This window comes from Kockiozyma suomiensis (genome assembly GCF_038497685.1).
Source record: "Kockiozyma suomiensis strain NRRL Y-17356 unplaced genomic scaffold V2V93scaffold_6, whole genome shotgun sequence".
Lineage (NCBI taxonomy): Eukaryota > Fungi > Ascomycota > Lipomycetes > Lipomycetales > Lipomycetaceae > Kockiozyma > Kockiozyma suomiensis.
The window spans coordinates 752,743-774,576 of NW_027117669.1; the positions used below are offsets into that span (position 1 = coordinate 752,743).

General features: G+C 44.5%; 8 protein-coding genes and 1 non-coding gene across 9 annotated transcripts; 4 read left to right on the plus strand and 5 right to left on the minus strand.

The window, feature by feature from the left end:
- Window positions 1–31: 31 nt before the first annotated feature.
- V2V93DRAFT_369186 (uncharacterized protein) lies at window positions 32–2,732 on the minus strand. The gene is made up of 2 exons (XM_066909956.1): window positions 2,322–2,732; window positions 32–2,248 (listed from the first exon to the last, which is right to left on the minus strand). The coding sequence occupies exons 1-2, from the start codon at window positions 2,428–2,430 to the stop codon at window positions 306–308; spliced, it is 2,052 nt and encodes a 683-aa protein (XP_066766259.1). The 5' UTR covers window positions 2,431–2,732; the 3' UTR covers window positions 32–305.
- Window positions 2,535–3,848, plus strand: V2V93DRAFT_369187 (ribonuclease H2, subunit B). Its single transcript, XM_066909957.1, has one exon. It carries the CDS (start codon window positions 2,645–2,647, stop codon window positions 3,575–3,577), a length of 933 nt encoding a protein of 310 aa, XP_066766260.1. The 5' UTR covers window positions 2,535–2,644; the 3' UTR covers window positions 3,578–3,848.
- A 3,049-nt stretch (window positions 3,849–6,897) lies between these two features.
- Window positions 6,898–7,635, plus strand: V2V93DRAFT_369192 (uncharacterized protein). Its single transcript, XM_066909958.1, has 2 exons — window positions 6,898–7,188; window positions 7,249–7,635. Exons 1-2 carry the CDS (start codon window positions 6,908–6,910, stop codon window positions 7,271–7,273), a joined length of 306 nt encoding a protein of 101 aa, XP_066766261.1. The 5' UTR covers window positions 6,898–6,907; the 3' UTR covers window positions 7,274–7,635.
- Window positions 7,523–9,725, minus strand: V2V93DRAFT_369193 (glycoside hydrolase superfamily). The gene has a single exon (XM_066909959.1). It carries the CDS (start codon window positions 9,618–9,620, stop codon window positions 7,884–7,886), a length of 1,737 nt encoding a protein of 578 aa, XP_066766262.1. The 5' UTR covers window positions 9,621–9,725; the 3' UTR covers window positions 7,523–7,883.
- A 1,701-nt stretch (window positions 9,726–11,426) lies between these two features.
- On the minus strand, window positions 11,427–11,517 carry V2V93DRAFT_t31. The gene has a single exon. It is a non-coding gene; the product is annotated as a tRNA-Arg (tRNA).
- A 1,199-nt stretch (window positions 11,518–12,716) lies between these two features.
- V2V93DRAFT_369199 (peptidase M16C associated-domain-containing protein) lies at window positions 12,717–16,148 on the minus strand. The gene is made up of 3 exons (XM_066909960.1): window positions 15,648–16,148; window positions 15,376–15,587; window positions 12,717–15,311 (listed from the first exon to the last, which is right to left on the minus strand). Exons 1-3 carry the CDS (start codon window positions 16,054–16,056, stop codon window positions 12,834–12,836), a joined length of 3,099 nt encoding a protein of 1,032 aa, XP_066766263.1. The 5' UTR covers window positions 16,057–16,148; the 3' UTR covers window positions 12,717–12,833.
- An 88-nt stretch (window positions 16,149–16,236) lies between these two features.
- On the plus strand, window positions 16,237–17,242 carry V2V93DRAFT_369201 (uncharacterized protein). The gene is made up of 3 exons (XM_066909961.1): window positions 16,237–16,497; window positions 16,574–16,613; window positions 16,674–17,242. The coding sequence occupies exons 1-3, from the start codon at window positions 16,419–16,421 to the stop codon at window positions 17,200–17,202; spliced, it is 648 nt and encodes a 215-aa protein (XP_066766264.1). The 5' UTR covers window positions 16,237–16,418; the 3' UTR covers window positions 17,203–17,242.
- On the minus strand, window positions 17,193–17,939 carry V2V93DRAFT_369204 (thioredoxin-like protein). Its single transcript, XM_066909962.1, has 2 exons — window positions 17,821–17,939; window positions 17,193–17,761 (listed from the first exon to the last, which is right to left on the minus strand). Exons 1-2 carry the CDS (start codon window positions 17,854–17,856, stop codon window positions 17,291–17,293), a joined length of 507 nt encoding a protein of 168 aa, XP_066766265.1. The 5' UTR covers window positions 17,857–17,939; the 3' UTR covers window positions 17,193–17,290.
- Window positions 17,940–18,413: 474 nt separating this feature from the next.
- On the plus strand, window positions 18,414–21,626 carry V2V93DRAFT_369207 (uncharacterized protein). Its single transcript, XM_066909963.1, has 2 exons — window positions 18,414–18,533; window positions 18,597–21,626. Exon 2 carries the CDS (start codon window positions 18,622–18,624, stop codon window positions 21,484–21,486), a length of 2,865 nt encoding a protein of 954 aa, XP_066766266.1. The 5' UTR covers window positions 18,414–18,533; window positions 18,597–18,621; the 3' UTR covers window positions 21,487–21,626.
- The last annotated feature ends 208 nt before the right edge of the window (window positions 21,627–21,834 follow it).

Genomic DNA, 21,834 nt, shown 5'->3' on the forward strand with positions numbered 1-21,834 from the left:
AAAGGTGTGTGCGATAGTACTGGAGTTATTGGTTTGAAGGAATATATTTCTTGTTGTTAAGTATACCAATATGGACAACTCGGATTTATTTGTTCATTGTGATTTTTAGAGAGTTTTGTTTGCTGCAATTTGACATGAAAACAAGCAAACGCTTTGTCTTTTTGATAGCTAACGCTGTTAAGACAACGGTAGATCAAAAAACCCTTGCAGCTAGCACTCTTTTGGTAATGCTTCTTGAATATTATGTTTCTTCATGAAGATACAAAATATACTCTATTACCTATCACATCATTATCCCATACACACTACGAGAATCCACCTCGTTGATATTTACGTCTAGGCATCTCATACCCCAGATCCGTAATCTCGTCCTTGAATGCCGCGTATTTTTCAGTTACCCTGGGCGCCAGTGAATCAGAAACGAGATGCTGCTTGCCATCAGCGCCTCTTACGAGCGCCATCTTCTCGCCGGCGACCCCACGAGGCGCGAAATACGGTGTTCCTTTATTCAAATCTGCGCGTCGCGAGGAGTTGCGGTTAACCGCTAATTCAATGTGAAATTCACAGTACTCAGTCCGTCGCGCGCATACCCATCTCGTACAAGGGGTTTGCTTTTTCGTGAGTGCTTTGCAGATAGCGAAATCTCGCGCGCGACCTATCTCAAGTATCTCGTCGTCGGGTTGGTCGAGATTGATTTTGAACCCGCGTGAGGTTCCATGAAGCGGATCAGAGGGTTTAGAAGGCCAGATACCGGGATTGTATACCGCGACAAGTGTCCCCAGTTGAAGTTTCCACAGTTTATCAACTTGTGGTCCACAAATAAATAAATCGGTATCGACTTTCAAATCAGTTAAAGTAATTATAAAATATCTTCTTCGTCGCCGCTCGTCTTCGTCATCTTCTTCACCAGTCCCGTCTGCGCGACGATTTTGGCGATCGATTTCGGCCTTCGTCTTTGCCTTGCGCAATCGCGCTTGATGATGTCTAAAACTCTCGTCCGGGGCAATCGACGCCGCTCGTTCGATTACTTTCTTTTCTTCTGTTGCAGAGAGTGGCTTTGGGGGGAAATTCTGTTCTCGGCGTCGAGTGGACTGGGGTTTTTTCATGTACATGATCGAACTCTTTTTGGCCACGATACCGAGAACTGCCCACTCTGCCCAAGCGGGAGGATCGTAGTCTGGAGGAACGATGTGTTTGTATAAACCAGAAACCGAAACAATTTCCTTGTCGCTGAGGGCATCGGTGACAATGGAGGCTGGTGTATACCGGACCGTTAGATTGAGATTCGAGTGTGGGTCGTAAACTTCGTCTGATTTATCTGGTCGCGCTGCTTCCTGAGGTTGTGCGGATGCCGCGGATTGATGTATCAACGGTGGAGTATCCAAAGCAGCCGACGACGACGACGACGGAGCAGAAGACGAGGTGAGCGATGGTAGTGGTGGTTCAATATCAAGATCCGAGTCCGAATCCGGTGCTCTCGATTGTGCTCGCTTCTGTCTACTCTTCAAATAATTATCCGCAAAAGACGTCTTTTCCGCAGTCGCCGCTTTCTTTTCAGATGTGCGATTACCAAAAACTATACTACCTCGAGGTAACGAAGATTTGTTTTGTTCTCTCGTCGATCGTAATCCCATCGTCGGAGCCTGAATCTTTGTCTTTTGCATTACTTCTTCATGCACTGCCCTCTCGATGCCATGCTTAATACTTGCGGTAACCCCGTTATCTTCGCGTGGTATACGCTGCCTCGAAAGGGTTACGTCCTTTGCTAATCGTCCGACATCAAGACCAAGTAGCACCCTAGTCTTGACTTTAAGCGGCGACGGCGACTTTAGAACTTGGATCTCATCGTCATTGTTATCATGGGATGGAGTGCGCTCTCTTCTCAAAGAATTAGCAATAGCCGATGAGAACTCACCCATCTTTCGTCGCTTGACGATCTCTGCCGAAAGAAATTTCCGATCCTGGGGTGATAATGTTGTGACTTGGCGTTTGCGATTGATAGGAGATGGCGTAGCTGCAATTTCTAGCTCCTCGTCGTCGTCAACGCCGGGACTCGATGGTGAAACTTTGACATTATCTTGGGAATTGTCGAGTTGTGTTGTGCTTGAGACATGCTGTGTAGATGAGGAGCGAGAAGAAGTAGAGCGCGATGCCAGTCTTTTCTTCCGTCGAAGTTCTGCTAGTTCGAGTTTTGCTTCTAGTTCTTCTCTCTCAGCTCGCGCTTTTGCTAATCGTAATTCTTGTATTCCTTTTCTCATAGTATTAGTTTTTGCTGAGTATTGATTTGGTGTGATTCCAAAAAAAAATGAATATTCAGATACCTTCTTCATCTGACAAGTCGCTTTGCCCGTCACTGTATTTCTCATTATTCTCCTTTCCATTCATTCGGTGATCTTCAAGAGAGTAGTCATCTTCTCGATCTGTTTTCATTATTTATATACAGAAATGCACATTCAGTTTTCAAATCTATTTTCAACAGTGATTCTGCGACGCGTGTAAAAGAGACACCACCAAAATAAGGGACTGTCCGGGTAACTATGGAAAGACGCGTTTAGAGTTTTTGATGATTTCTTAATAACAAGACGCGTCTTGTGTGATTTGATTAAATTGATTTTTGTACTCTTGGGCAAGATACAGCGAGACAATGTCAACGATAATAATACTTCCAGACAACAGGAAAGATGAAGATAGCTGTAAAAGCACAGTTATTTCGCTGCCGAATCCAAATACAGGTATACAGACACGGTATCTACTCACAACGACACTCAGCAGTACAACTTTATCAGAGTTGACAATGATCGAGCACTCGGATCCGCATTCTACAATCTTAGCCTCGGAGTCATCAGATGAGAAAGGAGAAATTGTGTCTAGTGGTACAGTAGTTCTAGCCACACCAATGAATCCACTGTTTTTAATTGTACCTACGCTTGGACGGTATGAGCATCAATATCGCACATGGGAAGATCTTTCTGATGCACTTCTTGTTGCATCACCGGCTTTCAAGCAACTTTTCAATATTTTAGAATCTAAAATAACTTCAATTACCGACACTACTGAACCAGCACCTGGTTTATTATGCTATAAACTCAGCGAGCAGAAATTGCTCGCCAAACTCACATCTATAATCGACAAGATGGCAAACAATTTACCAGCCTCATTGCAGAAGATACACGTCGATAGACTTTTAGCACCAGCTAAAACAGGCGGTGATCGAGCGCCTGAGGAAATTTTTAATCTAGCACGACAACGAGTTGCAGTCAAGATCCTTGCCGAACGATATCTACCTCCGACTATTGCCGCGAAGTTAAAAAATTCGTTCAGACAGCAGGACGCGATACTCGAAGAATTTGTGACAAAACTGAAGAAAGAGCGCGCAGAGGAGATGGAGAGACATCAGATGCTTTCCGCTAGCGTCAGCGCGAATGGTAAAAGGACACGATTTGAAGCGGAAGACGAAGAGATTCAGAAGAGTAAGAAGGCTGTGGTGAATAAGAAGCCGAGTGTGGGCGTCAGGAAACTTGCAAAGGCAGATACTTCTGGTATGAGCAAGCTAAGTACATTTTTTAGTAAAAAGTGAATTGTCTATTACGATTATTTGCCGTGCTTTTGATTATGTCATAAATCACCGGCAATCCTTGGTGATTTGATAATTAAAATAGGATAAATGTAAACGTACTAAAGTGGATCAGGGTAATAGGGATGTATCAGTGATGAGAAGAAGGTAGATCAGAGGGCATCTATTTACAAAGCGAAGGAGCCATGGTCGGCCCGGCGGAGGTCGGCCCGGCGGAGGTCCGCCCGTGACCCCGCAACACTGACAAAAGGAGTAAACTTAAGAAATAGAAGTAAAGCAAACGTATGACTCACCTCGGTGGTTCACTTCGAAATAAAATCGCCAACAAACGTCAAAAAACCTTGCTCATTGGCCTATCTTTCTACAACCCTCGTAGGCAGGTCTTAACATTAGAGAGTAGTCATATCAAACCAGTGACCAAAGAATGAGCATCATCTCTCATCTCCGCAAGATCGGTCGTGATTCGCGTTTGCCAGATCATCAATGTCTGACTTGCGGCAAACAACTAGGTGCAAACGAGCTTTTTTACTGCAAAAATTGTCTGCAAAGCCTGTGCGTCTGGTTTATAATTTTTTTAGACTACTAACTTTTATTTTCTTTTTTTTATGAAATCTAGGCCGGTGAAGAGTGTCGGAATGTCTGTGACTTTGTTGCGAGTCTTGCTGTGCGCCTCGCTGTTGTTTTCTGTATAAACATTTCGTTAGAAGCCGGGGCAATTTTTGCTTTCCTTTGCTATATAAAAGGATTAATAATGAGAAATCCTTGCTGTTCAGATATCTTCTCACAATTAAGTATATATATTTTGTCAATGTGTGAGTGTGAGTACTCATTTACTCACTCGCATTGTTGGATTGCTTAGTTGTTTTTTTTCGCTGGAAACTATTGAATAATGAATTGACACTATCTTTATTACTTTAATTTGCAGGGTCTATAAGTAGGCGTTTAATTCTGATTAGAGATTTGTATATAGCAAGTGTTGAATGCCGTGAGACTACGATTATAGAAGACGCGCAGCAGTCTTATCAATGGATAGAGCACCATTATACACATCGACAAGACGTGCAGCATCAAATTTTCTTGTAAATTGGACAAGGCTACGAAGCCGCACGATAACAAGATACGGCCCGACAAAGATAACTCCTCGTACAAGGCTACTCTTGTTTTGGATTTACAACTTACGCGTCCCCTCTCCGCTGCAGGTGAACCAAGTATTGTGTGTGAAACAAAAAAAAAAGCGAGAAAAAAGCAAGCAAAAAAAAAAAAGCAGAGATTTGACATTGAGCAGAGATTTGAAAAGCAAATAACTTGAAAAGCAGATAGATTTGAAAATGAGATGATGAGATAGCAAAAACTTTGAGAAATTGGTTTTGACACGACGACTTTCGAATGAACGCATCGCCATCCACGTTCAAATTCGACGCAACCTCCTTGAAAGATTGCGATTTTTTCGGAAATTGGGAATGGTCGACTTTTTTGTTTCAAAGAGATATTGGTTCAAAAGAAGACAGAAAAGAACCCTTGCGGCGTAGATTCCAACATACCACGCCGCGATGCAGACAGACAGGATTACTTCTTTTAGACAGATACCAGCATAAACAGCATACAGTAAGACAGAATCGAATAGGTGACCATGGACTTTGAAGAGGGTCAAATTGATTGAGAGCTGGGGTATACAGTCTGAGCAGTGAGTCGAAGTATAGGACTCTGTGGATCTGGTTCGTTCCAGAATGCGTCAGGAGGGGACGGCTTTGGTAAGATAATTAGTAATTGAGTATGGAACAAGGAATCAATAATGGCGAACAAGGCACGTACTTTGGTTACTTTGGTAACGTGGCCAAGTCTTACAAGGCAGCTGGACCCGGCCTAACAAAGCCGGTGCCTTAAGACTTATCTCACTTAACGGCAAAGAAGTATGTCGTAGGCGTGCATTAACGCGACCAGTCGTTGCTGGTCAGTGAGATTCGTGGACGCGAGCACACCGTCAATATATTCGTTAAGGTGCTGCTTCCACTCGTCGTCGATGTCGTACTTGCTGTCGCGGGGACTGGCGTGGCCGCGCTTCGAGGCTGCGGGGGCGGGATGAGTAGTAGATATGTGCTTCAGGATCTCGGAGACGCACGACCGGGATCCTTTGTTGCCGAAAATCATTTGTTGCTGTTACTGTGTGGATGCTGTTGAAGTCGGATGGTGACGAGCGGGAAAGGAGGAGCGCGGGAGGCAGGGGTTTAAATATTGCGATTGGAAAGACAAAAATAGATTCAAGCGATTTTATGTGGCCTATAGTAAATAGATGGAATAAACAAGGCTGACTGCATGTTTGACGTACCTTACGATAGTTCGACAAGGAGCCGGCCTTGTAGACTGCCACGTGCTAGAACAGCAATGAACAGCATGAGCCACGAGCAGCATGAGTAAGTTCTACAATCTCGCAAGAATCAAGGGAAACCACAAGATAAAAATAGAATAAAGTCTTCGAATAGAAACAAAAAACAGATGAAAGATCACAGAGAGAAAGCTCTGGTGAGCATATGCTGAATGGTTGTAGGAATGCGGCTCAGAACAGCAGCAGAGATCACTTAGTCATGAATCCTATGGAAACCAAATAATCATAAGTCAGCAATTATTTAAAAAAAAGTATAGGCCAGATTGATAATACCAGACTAAGCGATACGTATTGCGCTTCTCAATGAGGAAGTCATAACAAATTTTAACTAGATACTTTAGATTTGTCAAAAGATATGCACATACAATACGAACAACTCCGCACTTAACTGACCTCTTTGTCAGTCTAGAATTATCTTCAAATTCATGGATGCTTATTATCACTCGAAATCTGCCTGAAAATACTTCAACAATCAATCCAAAATAAATTTTGAGAAAAAAATGCAATACCAAGCGAGAAAAAAAAGAAAGGACGGAGATTAAACGTGGCCTAGGCTGTAAGCACTCTCGATCCTCTTTCTACATCTCCAGATGCGGTTGATCTACTTTGGTCAACAAATTACACGTTTCTAGTTCGCCTACTAACTATCCTTTTTTTTTTCCAATAGTTACACATAAAACATACAGTAAAACGAATAGATCAGCAGAGTAACACCTCCTGACAGTGCGGCTCGGCTCAATAAAGATGACCCATTACAAATGCCCTAACCCGCTGATATATGATCTTGACGTAGAAGTTTGATAGTGGTTTGTAGATCTGTGGAGAATGTGAGAATACGAAACAAGAGAATATAGTAATTGTGACTAATTAGGAGATATGTATCATCTACAATAAAAAAGAAATCTGATTAGAAAAAGAGCCAGCATTGCGCAATCAAAACGAAATTAAAAATGCACTCATCTATTCCGTCGCAGCCGCTGTCACCCCGTCTTTTATTTATTAAGTCTGTTTTCTTCTTTCTCCTCCTCCTCCTCCTCCTTCTCTCTGTCTTATCTCACTTTGTCTTCTCTATCTTTCTACCTTATCATATCATCACCATTGGCGCTTCTTGCTACTCAGCCTACTCAACCTACTCAAATGCCTGTTCACGCGTTCAAGCGCATCGTCTGTCACCGTCGTTGCCTCAAATGTGGCACCGTAATCACTACTCCTTATGGCTGTTACTGCGAGAGTATGTCCCATTGCTTCTGCATCCTTCTTCTATATATATATTTTTTATTGACAATTTCAGAATGCACATAGCGATTGGACTATAAATCACTACTCTCTATTCTATATTTTATATCAGCGCACTCCCAGTATCTTTGCATTGCCTTTCTCTATCTTCTACTCTTCTACTCTTCTACTTCCTCTACTTCTTCAACTTTTCCTACCTCTACTCATCTGACTCTCAATTAAGAAGGTTTATGTTTATGTTTGTACCTCATTTATGGTTTTTATTCCCGTATAATCACTTGTGACGGAGTTAGGGCGTGGCTGTATTATTTGATCTTCTATGTTTATGCTTTGTTGGCTTTTCTCCTAATAAATTTACGAGGCAACTTGATCTCTACTGTACGATTCCTCTGACGGACTACAGAATCTCTATCGTCCACAGTTGAGAAAAATTACTCAGAAACTATTCTCTATTCTTTGCCCAAACTTGCATAATCGCCTCGCAACCAGTGAACTCAATGCGTCAGCGTCACATGGGACGCGCGTTGTTCAATTAAAGTTTCTCGTGACTAAGATTTCAAACAGAGTAAGATTAATGAAATCTATTTGACTTATACCCAAAACTCCATCCAATTAATACCAAAATTTAAACCAAAATTTAAACCGAAATCCAACTATATACGAAACGAATATTTACACCCTTTTTCTCACTCAAGAAGCAAATCGGATAGCATTATGCGCAGTCGCGAAATGACTGTTCTCACTGCTTCTCCTCCGGCGTCGTCTCAAATGCGCATTCAACGCTCGCTTCATCTTCGTGCTCGAACTGGAAGTCATATCACTGAGTGTAAACCCGCACTGTGAAGGATATGAACGGTCGGTAAGCGGCTGCGGGATCCAGCCTTGTTCGACGCCGTTGACGAAATTCCAATTTCCGGGACCGACGTGCGACCAAAAGAAATAACCAGACCCTTTGCCTTCAAAGACGTCCATCTGCGCTTCAACGAATTGGCGCACAAAAGTAGAGACGGCTGAGGACCAGCTGGACTGGTCGTCAGAAACACACGAACAGCCGTCCTCAGAGCACGAACTTCCGGCGGCTGATGATCCATTGGAGAAGAAGCACACATCGACAGCGGCAGACCACTCGCCCACGTATGTCGGCATGACAGAATCCGACGCAGCGATATCATCAGCCTGTGAGCAGACATTCGACAGGTGTCCAGCGCCGTCGAGGCCAACCTGAGAGTCATCAAAGACCTGGTATCTGTGCGTGTCGATTCCAATCTGGGTTCCAGAGGCGCCCAAAGCCGAAGGCAAGTTTGACCAGTAACTAAGGTCCATGAATGCGTCGTGTATGATAACCATCAAGTCTGTGTTATCAGTCAACGCGTCCCGCACGGCCGCATACGCGTTTTTGTAGAACTGTCGCGTGACATCAACATTGTTTCCGTCCCACGAGATTGGCTCGTTAATAAGCTCAATCGCAATAACAGTGTCTGCGTACGCCGATCCAGAATATTTCGCAGCGATTGTCTTTAGCACTGAAATCGTCGCGTCGACATTATCGCCTGTCTGCCACTCGACAGACCCAGCATGTCCCGAGTTGTCAAACCCGTTTTGCGAACCAGGCGCCCCATGCAGATCAACCCAGACTTTCATGCCAGCGGCACTAGCCCATCCGATAGCCTGGTCCAAGTAATCAGCGGCACCAGCGACATAAGGCGACGCTGCACCATCGTCGAGGAAGGACCAGTATCCAATCGGAATACGCAGCGCGTTGAGTCCATACGAAGCCAACTGGTTGACAGTATCCTGAGTGAACCAGGAGGCCCAGTGAGCCTGCAAGGCGTCAGAAGCGCCCGAGCCAAGCGCAGAGCAGAAAGAGTACTCATCCGACGCGTCAGGTGCCTGTGCCCAAAAATCGTCACCGCCTAGCCATTGTTCAAGCACAAGCCAGCCACCGACGTTGATACCGCGGATAGTAGAAGGAATGGCGGTGTTGCTACTGCTGGCTGAGCTAACTGTTGACGATGAAGATGTAGATGTCGAAAATGTGGTCGCGGCCGTGGATTCGAATGCTGCGGCGGTGATGGCGGCCGCGGTGGTGGTGGTCGCGGCCGCGCTGTCATAGTAGGAGGTAGTTGTTGCGTCCATGATGCCAATGTCATAGGTAGTAGTGGCATCGGCGTATACCATAGTTGTCTGTTCATTCGAAGAAAACGAGGAGGTGGTAGCTGCCACTGCAGCAGCTGCTGAAGAAGTAGGCGCGACATAAGCCTCAGTGGCAGCTGCCGGAGTATCGCCAACATCAGAAACATAGACAGTTTGAACAACTGTAACAACCACGTCGTATTCGTCTGGTTGAGCCACTGGCACAGCTAAGACGAGAAAAGGGAGGAAAGCCATGGCCGTGAAGGCAGTGGCAGCAATTGAAGCACAGCGCATGACGCCTGTGGTTTGTACTGAGTGTTGTGCCGAGTCTGAAGGGTTGAAAATAAAAAATTCGCAAACAGCAAAGCGAAGAGTGTATACTTAGACGAAATGAAGAGCAGCCAGGGTCCAGATGGTGGATTTATATCGACGACCGCAGTGAACTGGATAGCCACAAAGAAGGAGTAGCCCAGCCACGGTGCGGCTCACGCCAGGGGCTCGGTACCTACTTAGGTGCATGTGGCTGGTGACACATCCGTGTGGCTGGCGACTGCTGGTTTGCGACGCGCGTCTTGCCCAGCGTGGACTAAATAAGCAGTGTTGTAGGAAAAAGACCAATTTGCTTGACAGAACAAAGTTGAAAACTTGCCAGCTTGCCAATAAAGAGCAAGGGCAGGTGTTGAAAGGGGAAGGGAGCTAGAAAGCGACAGCCACTCATGGATTCTGACTGCGTCGCCAATGCATCCTGCGCTCAATCGTTTTATGTACAAAGGTATTGCGCGTACTGGCATAGATGTGTGCTCGTATAGATTTTGGCTCTACAGTCTATATTATTGCAACCAGTCACTCGCAGGCTTACTGGAATAAATCCGAGAGAACCAGGAAGAAAGTTGCCTCGCTGAAAAAGGAAGGTGCACGTCGATAGCTGGACTCTACGGCTCCGTTCTGTTTCATAGCGCGTCGCCCACATTCGCTCTCTATATTTCTCACAGAATTCACGACTCACAATCCACTCTTGGCTTTCGAGGTGTCCTGCTGGTGGTTTGTTCTCAAAATATTCGCCACAGATCCTGGAGTTTAAGCCTCTTTGAAGTCGGGTGAACAACCGCCAGCGTTGAAACTGAGCTGGCGGCAGCACTTTTTATCACAGCTTCTTCTGAACAGCAGCCATCGTATTTATTTCGCTTTACTATATTGGATAGCAGCTTGATGGTTTTTCCCTCTAGAAATACTGCCGCATGAATTTTCAATAGCAATTATATTCTACCAAGAAAGGCAACTCCTTCTACTCAGTGCCTCATACTCACAGTCACACAGACTGACTTCCTTCGAGAGACATGAAAATTGACTCAAGTCCCAGCCTCTCTTGCGCTTTCTCTTTTTCCCTTATTCGACTATTTTGCATTGAGGTTTTTTAGCGGTATCTGATCCACACTGCCGTCGACGTCGTTGTCGTTGTCGTTGTCGTCGTCGTACACTTCGCTGGGTCGGGCCCGACGTTGGCAGCACGCTTGTTATCGTGACTGTAATGACTCCACCTCTGTCTAATTTTTCTACTTTTATATTCGTTAGATATATTGCTTAACTTGTCTATTATCTCTATAAATACTCTACAATAACTTATGCCAACTCATATAACTCTTGTACTTCAGTACAGTAGATCAGCTCGTGAACAGGACAGATACCGACAGACACCTGCCTATTAAGTTTAACTTTTTGTAAATGCAAACTCTAATCCCTTCCTTTTCTTTCTTTTTGTGCCTGCATCCCCCCTGGCTTCTTGCTTACTTACTTGCAAAGCCGCAATATACCGTACTCTTGATATTATATATTACTTCTCGTTTGGTGATCATTGATAGCTATATACCTTGAGTTCAAATTGGAAATCTCGCTTTTTTAGAGAATAGAAAAAAACGCGCAACAGCAGAGCGGTATCTGCCAGATTAGTATCCGATGCTCACACTTCTCTACAAACTGAATTCCCAACTACAAGCACTATAAATTATAAGGAAATTTAATAAAAAAAATTAGAACATACAATATATTTAAAACATTGTCCCAAAAAAAAAAATCGCGTACTTGCGAAGAAGGTGATTAATCCTTCCTCACCAGGGGTCGAACCTGGAATCTCCCGCTCACTCTACCTTTGCAGATGTCGTAGGCGGACGCCTTGCCATTGGGCCATAAGGAATCGCGTTGACATAAAAATTTAATTAGACTGTGTTATCCATTTGTTTCTTTTAGTCAAACATTCAGTCAGCAATTTTACTCTCTGAACATATCAGCGATCCGAAGGGAGCTCTATTTTGTGTAAGTATATGATATTATCAGGAAACGCATACTGATATCAGAAAATAGGGTTGATTGGTGCAGCGCACGTAAGACAACTATATTTGCATAAACTGTGTTTTTTTTTCGTACGAAATATGCATACGAGATTTACAAGTTACGGCTCATTAGTGTCTTTTTAATTTTGTCTGCTAGTGACCCAAGAGTGGTAAATTTCACTTACCTTTATTTACTTTTATTCAGCGAGATAACAGCCTCCCTTTTACATATATCCTTTGCACATACAAAGCGCAGCATTGCATTAACTCACAGCTTCTGGTCGTGCCTGCCAAGGCCCTTTTGGCGTGACATACGCAGGGGCTATACTTTGCTGTTAGTTTAGTGACGGGAGATCACTAAGAAAACAGATGAGACTCTGGGAAGAGGGTAGGACCGCGTAAGAAGTGCTATGAAGGCTTGAAGATTACACGCATATCTATCCTTTTTATTAGAAAAATTAGAATCGGTTTAGTGTGCTTAATGTCTCTTATGTATCCTGATATTGAATATAAAAAGGGTCCAAAGTATTGAGAGAGGGAGGAATTAGAACGGAATGAAATAGAGTAGATAAAGGCCTCCTTATCGTCGCGCCGAGAACTTCGACTCCGCATATCTCCAAAGTAATACCAACACGACGGCTTCTCAGGAAGCAAGCGGCTTTGCCCACGATATGTGAATGCTGCAGTAACCCTTTCTTTTTTTTTTTTCATCTTATTTTTTTATTATTTTCATCTTTTGCTGGAAAGTGACAGGAACTCATAACCAAATCTCAGGTAGCAGAAAAAGTAAAGAAACAAAAAGGGGACAGATCAGATGCATCGGCTTAAGGTGTTTTGCTCAGACTTCCGCTTTGGCTGGTGTGACAGGACAGTCTTCCGAGTAAATGCCGCGTCAAAGAGAAAGTGATGAGCAGGAAACAAAAAGAAAAGCAAACTCTGTGGGTTTTCTTTCCTGCAAGGTACTATTGACTAAGAAATTGGAAACATAAGAAACTTCATCCCTCGATAAACGCGTTGGCTAGATTGAATGTGGCTTGTAACTGAGCCTTTTGATGTGTATATTGTTCGAACTTGAAACTCAATGTGATTTCTTTTGTGAGTAGATACTTTAGATAATTCATTTGCAGTAATAATAGGCGATTCAATATTCAGACATACACATACATATATACAAAAACTGCTATCTGGCAGCAGCCACTTCTCCTTCTTCACCGACCATACCACCAATTCCACCAACACCGGCGGCACCCGCAGATGCAATAGTCCATCCGTCGGCCTCACTGATCCACTCCTGCTTCCCTCCCAGTAACGCAACACTCCTCTGGTCTTTCTGTCCAACAAGGTACTTTTGCGCCACATCTCTCACTTCGCGAGCACCGACACTCAACAGCTGCTCCCGACGCGCCTGTCGTAAATCATCGCTGATTCCCATACTGAACAACACCATTCCTTCACTTTCCACGCTCTGTGGCGCATCAAGGCCCTGGAAAACACTCAGTTTGGCCTCTTCAAAATCTCGCTCGCTCCACGCTTTATCAACAGCCCACTGACCAGCCTGCTCCGTCACGCGCAAAGTATTCACCGGATTAGGATCGCGGTAAGAGTAATAACTAAACACACCCGCAGTAGCATTATACGCGGCTCCACCGCCATACGCGCCTCCCTTCTCACGAATCTCGCCGTGAAGGTACTTGTGCGTGAGCATACTCGACAGAATCTGCAGTGCGGCTCCATCGGCGTGCGAGTACGGTACCCCGCGCACACTCGACCCGGCATAGGTAACTTGGAATGGCATCTCGTAGAATTTGCGCACAATACCTGAAGGAGGCGTAAATCCTTGCAAAGTTTCTGCGCTTCCGGCCGCCGTCGACCGCGGCGTCGTAGGTGCAGGCAAATCGCCCACAAATTTAGCCACAAATGCGTCATTCGTACTCACCGCGTCGGCACCGCACGTAATCGCGATCTTCATTCCACCATGGCTTATCGCAAAATCAGCAATCTGGCGCAGCTTCTCACTGATAAGTGGTAACGCTGCGTCGTCGTAGGCATCTAACTCACTAATCAGATTCACTTGCTCTATGCCATTAAGCGTCTCGCTGAGTTTTGACGCCGGGGATAGTGCTGAAGCCGCCACCGCGCGCGCATACGCGTGGCCGCTACTAGCGATCGCGTCCGCCGACCCCGATGCCATACCACGAATCAACGTGCGCAATTTCTCGTAATTTTCAAAATTGGTCTCAAGTAAAAGAACATTAACAAGTCGTAGTAGTTCTCCGACATCCTTATCGAGACTGTAACCGCTCACAGCAAGATTCACGTTCCAGGCATCAATGTTGTCCGGCTGCGCACGCACCTGCACACCAGCTGAGATACCGCCAGTTTTGAGCTTGATCTCGTCCTCTAGCGACGCCATGGTGCGAGCCTTTGTTCCCAGATTCGTCAGAGATTCGGCAAAAAGTGGTAGGTACGCATGAAGCTCCTGCGGTAAATCTTGTAAAGAGATCAGAGAGCGCATATACGTCAACCCATTTGTCGGCGCAACATGCCATTGTACGGGAACTTGAGCTGCGCTTTTGCTGTACTCTAAGTCAACGCGCTTCATCTGCTTGGGAATATCTTCAACTTGCAAAGTTGGCAGCGATGAGAGATCCTCCTTCTCATCCTGCTTGCTAAGTAGCTGCAGACCTAGATTATAAACGTTCTCCTTGTCTGCTTCACCCAATGACGCAACTAGTGCCGCTAATCGTTCATCCTCGTCCTTAACAAGTCTTTCACTGTAGCTTTCGGAAGGTACCATAGTAAACGAAAAGACAGGCTTGTCATCCAACAAAAACCGCTCAAGATATGATTCCAAAAATCTAGGCTTCTTTAAATCTGCTCTAAATCTTTCAATTAAAGAATTCCACTCTAACATATCCATAGGATTCACCTTATTGAACCAACCCGAAATCATACCGTAAAGCATATTCATACCGAAATTAGCCACCTTGTGCTTTCGCGACAATTCTGATTGATGCAAAATAGCCTCGACGCGCTGCAAATCGAGACCGTCTTCGTATGTCTGCTGAATAACTCGCCGAATGGTCTGCTCGACTCTCTCGACATTCTCAGCAACCACACCTTGCGCACCCACTGAAAAAATATTCACAGGTGAGCTTGAATCGAGTCCGGTATTGGGAGAGAACTCAGTACCAAGATCGGATTCAATCAACGCCTGATACAACGGTGACGCATGTCCATCAACAAGTAAAGACGTCACCACGCGCAGACAAAGACTCTCATAGACATCAGTCGTCGGACCCATGAACCACGTCAACGAAGTCTTGTGCTGTCTTTCGGGATCGCTGAGAGGATCGATAGGTCCTTCTTCGATGACACGCACATTCTCGGCCAATGGCATCGGATACTTGATCTCGGAATCTGGTGCACGAGGCATGAATGATGAAAATACGGTATCAACGTGCGCTAGGTGTTCTTCTAGGGGAAAGCTACCGTATGTAAACACTTTGGCATTCGAAGGATGATAATTCTTGGAGTGGAAATCACGCAGATTGTCGTATGTCAGGGTCGTGATTTTAGCCGGATCGCCTCCACTGTTGTTGAGACTCGGATATATACTCTCTTGAAATCGAATATAGTAAAGATATGACGTGTCAGACTATAGCCAATTAGTACCAGTTTCGCGTTCAACCTTAAAAAAAAAGCAGCAAGGTTTAGTTTACCATTTGTCCCTTCATTTCATTGTAAACCACGCCCTTGAACTGCAGCGGAGTATTAGGGTCCTTGGGATCAACGTGCTCAAGCCGCCAACCTTCTTGAGTAAAATCCAACTTTCGAAGCAAAGGATGTAAAGTTGCGTCCAAGTACACGTCTCGGAGGTTTGCAAAATCTACTTGATTCGTAGTCGCAAACGGATAAAATGTATAATCACTTGCTGTTTCCTCCATTCGTTAAAAATCATATTGATAGAATTAGTCGTAAAGAGAGGACATACCAGTCATTGCATTCATGAAATTTGCTAAACTGCGATTAAGCATTTTGAAAAACGGATCTCGAACTTGATACTTTTCAGATCCACAAAGTGTTGTATGTTCCAAAATATGTGGGACTCCAGTCGCATCCGGCGGATTGGTCTTAAACGCAATCGAGAATACATTATTGTCGTCATCGCGCGCGACGTGCAAGTATTCGGCACCCGTCAAATCGTGCTTTAAATGCACAGCCAATAAATCTAGCTCAGAAATGGTCTTCGTCTCTGAGACTGTGAACCCGTGAATTTGTGAGCCTATTGGATAAGCCTTTTCTAGTGTGGCAAGTGTTGCGAAGCTGTGGATACGTGGAAGATGACGTCGTAGAAGAGAACTTCCAGCGCTGCTTCGCGAGTGCAGGATCGAAGACAGCATTCTTTTAAGGAAGCTTTTTTCTGAATCAAATCCTGTATTCGCAAAAAGTTGATGAAACAGAAAATAGCCGCAGAATGAATGATCCAATAGCGAAAGAATAGAGAGAGAAATAAAGTTACAAATCGCGGGAACCGTCGCAAAAGCGCATCGCGAAACTTTAAAATCATTTAAAAAGACTATCGTTCTTGAAAACTTTCTACAAATAGTACAACGCATTATCAATTTGTCCTTCATATTAGTTTAACTGCTGCTAATCAACCCTGACATTCCCTGTGGACACCTTTGAATTTTTAAATTTTTTTATTGCTCAGTTTAGGATAGTGAGGCTGTGAGGCTGCAGTTGTATGCTCAAGTGAGTAGAAATGGTGTACTATTTCGTTTCTAAGCGCGATGATGTCGAAAGAGAGGTAGTCCTCTACATGGGAAAACACAAAGAAGAGAGTAAGTATAATATATATATATATATGTATACAAATCTATCATCGTTTGTGATATTTGTGGGCTAACTGCCCATCAGATGAGGACTTAATCAAGTACGGGCTTGACTCTGATCTATGGTAATATTTATATGCCTTTCAATTCGTTTATATCTCGACGCAGCTCTAATCCAAGTGTAGGTTCCATGTTGACAACCTCTCATCCGCACACGTATATCTTCGTATGGCACCAGGGGAAGAATGGGATAAACTACCAGATGGTCTCCTTGAAGACTGCGCCCAGCTGACGAAAGCAAACTCAATAGAAGGAAATAAACGCGACAATATAACAGTAATCTACACCCCTTGGTCGAATTTGCGGAAAACGAATGGAATGGCGGTTGGACAGGTCGGATTTATGAAGGATAAACTCGTGAAAAAAGTACATATACCCGCCCGAGTGAACGCTATAGTAAACCGATTGAACAAGACTAAAGTTGAGAAATTCCCTGATTTACAGGCCGAAAAGATCGAATATGCGAAGGAGAAGAACCAAGAAGCAAGGAAAGCTTTTGCTGAGAGACAAAAGAAAGAGAAAGCTGAGGCCGAAGCTTACAAGAAGGCAAAATGGGAAAAGGAGCACGCGTACGAGGATATGTTTTCAGAAGACAATTTAAACAAGACTAGTAACCAGAACCGCAGCGAGAACTGGGAAGATGATTTTTGGTAGATTTCACATAGAAATATTATATATTGCATTTAGCTCATGAGTGACTGTTTCCTGATATATGTACAAACTTCCCTCCTTCCGCAGAGCCTTACTTTGCCTCAGGCTCTGCCGACTCCTCCTCAGGTACGAGAACCTTGGCATCCTCTAGTAACTCACCAAGCTCTCCAGACTGATGCATAGCAATCAAGATATCACAGCCACCGATGAACTCACCATTAACGTAAAGTTGCGGGATAGTGGGCCAGTTGCTGTACTCTTTGATTCCAGACCGCAGCTCATCGTCCTCCAACACATTAAATGCAGCAAATTTCTCAGGGTCAAGACCTTGTAAACCGAGAATCTGAATCGTCGCGCGCGAGAATCCGCACTGAGGGAACTCTGGAGTGCCCTTCATGAAGAGCACGACGGGACTTGACTTGACGGCGTTGTCGATGGCACTTCGAGCGGCCTCGCTCAAGTACCGTGCCTGCTGGCCTTGAAGTAATCGTACAGACAGTGGCAGTGATTGAGAAGGAAAAAAGGCCGACTTAATCGAGGTGGCCGCGATAAAAGACCGCGACTGTTTGTCATCGGTTAGCTGTTCGCCACGACAAATACAGATAAAGAACGAGTACTTACCCGAGCGGTGTTGACGAAAGAGCGACTGAAAGACATGACAACGTTTTGAGGAAATTTTACAGTAACCTATAATGGTTTGACAGTATGAATAGCAAAAGCTGGTGTGGAGATAAATTGTAGTTGAGATTGGTTACGACGGATAACTTTTACAATGATTACAAAAGTTACCCGGAATCTCTTATATAAGCAGGCCTTGCTAATTTGCTTTAGACTATTGGCCAACAGCATGGTCCTGAGAAGTTTAAGGCGCTATGGGAGAACGAGTTTGTAATATATACATACATATGTATATGCTTTCTTTAGTTTTAGACCATTCATGTTGCACGGTATTGAGTACCTGCTATATAATGACCGGGTGCCAGCGTATAAGTAATAGTTTGTTTCTGCGGTCCGATATACGGAACATATATCATCTCAAACAGTCCATATTCAATCTTACAATAATCAGCTTCGCAAAACCAACCCACTAAGAGTTTTTAACTATAAACAATCATTCTTTTGGTAAACATCCGACCCTGAATGAACCGCATAGAGGCATCGTCGTAGATGGACACCATCGCCTAAGCCGCACGTGTCCATCTGATCTCTGCTCATACACTTCGTGGCATAAACACGGTTCCTCATCTTTGTCCTCTTAATCCACATCCTATTCGAGTTTCCTTCTTCGATTTGTCTATATTTATGCTGAAATATATGTGAATGTTTTTTATATGGTATCTTTTCTTTTCAGCTTCTCTGATTTGCTGCAAAGAAAATACAGCGTCTAACTCTCACAGACAAGCAAGCTAAATTTTGCCCACAATGGATCCACGTCGCCACCACAACCCAACTAATCCCGACTCTTCGCAATACACGCCTACTCATGTCAATTCCTCCTATTTTGAACTTAACCGCGGTCACCTTCTTCGTCTCAATCCAGGCGACGCGTCGCCTTTGCTCTACAGCCGCAGCCACACCACGTCACCCCTGAACAGTCCGTACGTGCTTTCGCCTCGTCGTTCGGACCCCCTACGTACTCATCGCCTGCGTAATTTGTTCTCGGCATCCACTCCCTCGCGAACGCTCGGAGGTTCGTCAACCCCTTCCAAACTTCCTGAACCGGACAATCCTTTGCGATGGCTGCACTCTTTAAAAACTCGTGCCCAGAGAGCTCTAAGTGAGAACCTGCAGACCGACGAGGAGTTCAATATCTTTATCAACGCCGAAGAGCGACGGACACAGAAAATGTTTGAGTTTTCGTCTTCGATCTTTACGCAATCCGATGACGGTAATGACGAGGAAAGCGGGAACGTCAGATCTGAGGCATTCGATACGCTAGGCAGTGTCTTGCTACAAGAGAAATCTAAACGCGAGGCTGAAATGAACGAAGAACGTGACCGCGCAAAACGTCGTCGAACAGAAGAGGAGACGGGAGACCCACGTCAGTCGAGTCCGCAAGCGCCACTGTTCAGTCCCTCGAGATATACAGAAAGCCAGCCGCATAATACAAAGAGTCCTATTCGCGTTTTCGAAGATCCGCAGTCAAGATCTGGATCAGAGTATAACAGTTACGGCGACAGCGTCAGGTCTGAAGATGACGGCGAAGCTTACGTTGATGAGAATGTCGATCCGATTACTCAAAATAATCCTGCTCCAACAGTAATGGACGAAGAGAACGACGAAGACGACGAAGAAAATGACGAAGTTGAAGAAGAAATCGACGAGTCTGTTTGGAGGAGCGAGGAAGAGCAACAACGGATATCAGACGAGGTTGAAGAGAGCGAGGACTTGAGAGAAACAGAAGAAGAAGAACAGCAGCCTGATGCTAGTGTTGTTCAAGAATTCCAGCCCGGACAATCTCTCGAAATGAGCGCCGGGATAGCCGCTGTCGATTCAGTGACACAAACGCAGGAAGGCGGGGATGACGAACTTGTCAATAAGGCTGTTACAAACACAACCAATGCAACCGATAGCGAAGGCATAAATAGCGCGCAGACCGAAGCTGTTGCATTGGCGGATATTGTTGTTCAAGTCCCACAAACACAGTCTTCTACTTCCGAGCTTTCGGAGTCAGCCAGCCCAAGCCAATCCTTTGGCGAGCAGTCCGAGATACTTGATAGTCAGCTTCCACGTGCCTTATTGGAACCTAGTTCCACAGTACAGACAGATGAATTATTTTCCTCTTCTGTTCCTCTTGACCCAGCATTATTTTCTACTGCTCAGGATAATTTGATTCATCACCCTCCTGTATTAACCGATGATGCCGAGGCTGAAGAATCTGGCGAAGACGAAATCCATCACAATGATTCCGATAATGAAGACTCATACTCGGAAGAAGCCCTAAATGCCACTGATGAAAGTAAAGGGGAATATCAAGATGACGATGAGGGAGAAGAAGTTGTTGATGAAATGTACGAAGACGAAAATAGCGAAAGTCGACGAAATAGTGTTTTTATAGATGAAGATGAGATTGACGAAGAAATTGACGAAGACGATGAAGAAGGAGAGTATACCGACGAGCAAGAGGAAGGGGGTGCGGATGTAACATTTGGAAACTATCATAATGAAGAGGAGGACGAACAGCATGATGACTCTGATAGCGAGGATTATGGAGAGAGGGAAAGTGATCAAGAAGAGACAGCAGATTATGCAGGTAGGTTTCGTATTACTGGCAAATCTCGACCATCTGGTCCATCATCCCTTTTGCGGTCAGTTCAGTATGCGTCACATAGCAATGACAAAGAAGAGGAAGAAGATGAGGAAGGAGAAGAAGATGATGACGATGATGAGGAAGAAGAATATGATTATGATAACGAATCAGAACCTGCGACATTTTACCGAGCTGGCAATTTAGAAGAAGCAGGTACCCAAGACAATGCCATCACGCTATCTAGCGACGACGAAGACAATGACGAGCCAGCTGCATCTCCTGAGCCAGCCTCCCGCTCTTCATCACCTACTTCCGAATCTGGATCATATAGTGGAGCCGATTGCGATGAGAATGAAGAAAGTTTTATCACGTCAGCTCAGCCCGAAAACTACGAGAGTGAGGCATTGCAGTTTCCTGGATTAATTGGAGAGTCTTCAGGATCATTATGGACCCCTTCGATCCCTAGAAACAGAGAAGCCTCATATATTAAACCTCAGCGAATGTCACTTTTGAGTCCAACTATTGGTTACAGCGATGGTCTCCAGAGTAAAGAAGATGAGGACCAATCGGAAAGTGAACTTGATGACACATTTCAGCATGACGATGACGAGGAGGATTTTAATGAGTTATCAGATATTAATAATGGTCATGGCGACGATAGTAGCGATCCTGAAGAAGATGAAATGCTGCAGCGAGAAGAGATTAGGAAAGAGCTGGAAGTCGAGAGGACGGAAGGCGAACTTGATGACGCACCCGAAGATTTAGCGGCTAAGCCGGCAGAAGGGGAAGAAGAGGAAGAAGAACCATTTATTGAAGAAGAATTTCAGCCTCCTTTGGTGCACGAGTCTGATTCGGATCCAGACGCACATTATCCGGAAGAGTTTGATGATTATGATACCGGAGTTACGGCGTCGGAAGATGCAAAGATACGGAAAGCTGCTGAGACTATTGCAACAACTGGGTTGCCAGCGCTTGAGAAAGGTTCAGAGGACAATGGGGCGGAAGGCGCTGCTGACCTGCAAACAGGGAAAGAGTAAACATTCATATTGTGTGTTTGAGTGTGTAAGATTAGTTTTCGCTTGGTCTTGTTTGAAAATTGTATCATACATAATATGTTAATCAATCTGGCTGTATAATATGGACTCAAAATATTTAATACTATTTTCTATAAGCAAAACAACGTTAGCAGATCTTTCAAATGTGAACTGTAGAGAGCCACTAGTGTCTGCTCAGATCAGCCTATGTTGATTTCATACACCAACGCGTCCGATATCCTTATAATAATCACAAATTTCAGCAAATTCCAAGAATCAAGCACCACAAATTCTGATAACACATTTAGAGCAGCGAATCTCCAAACTCTGATAACAATTTGCGGCGACATA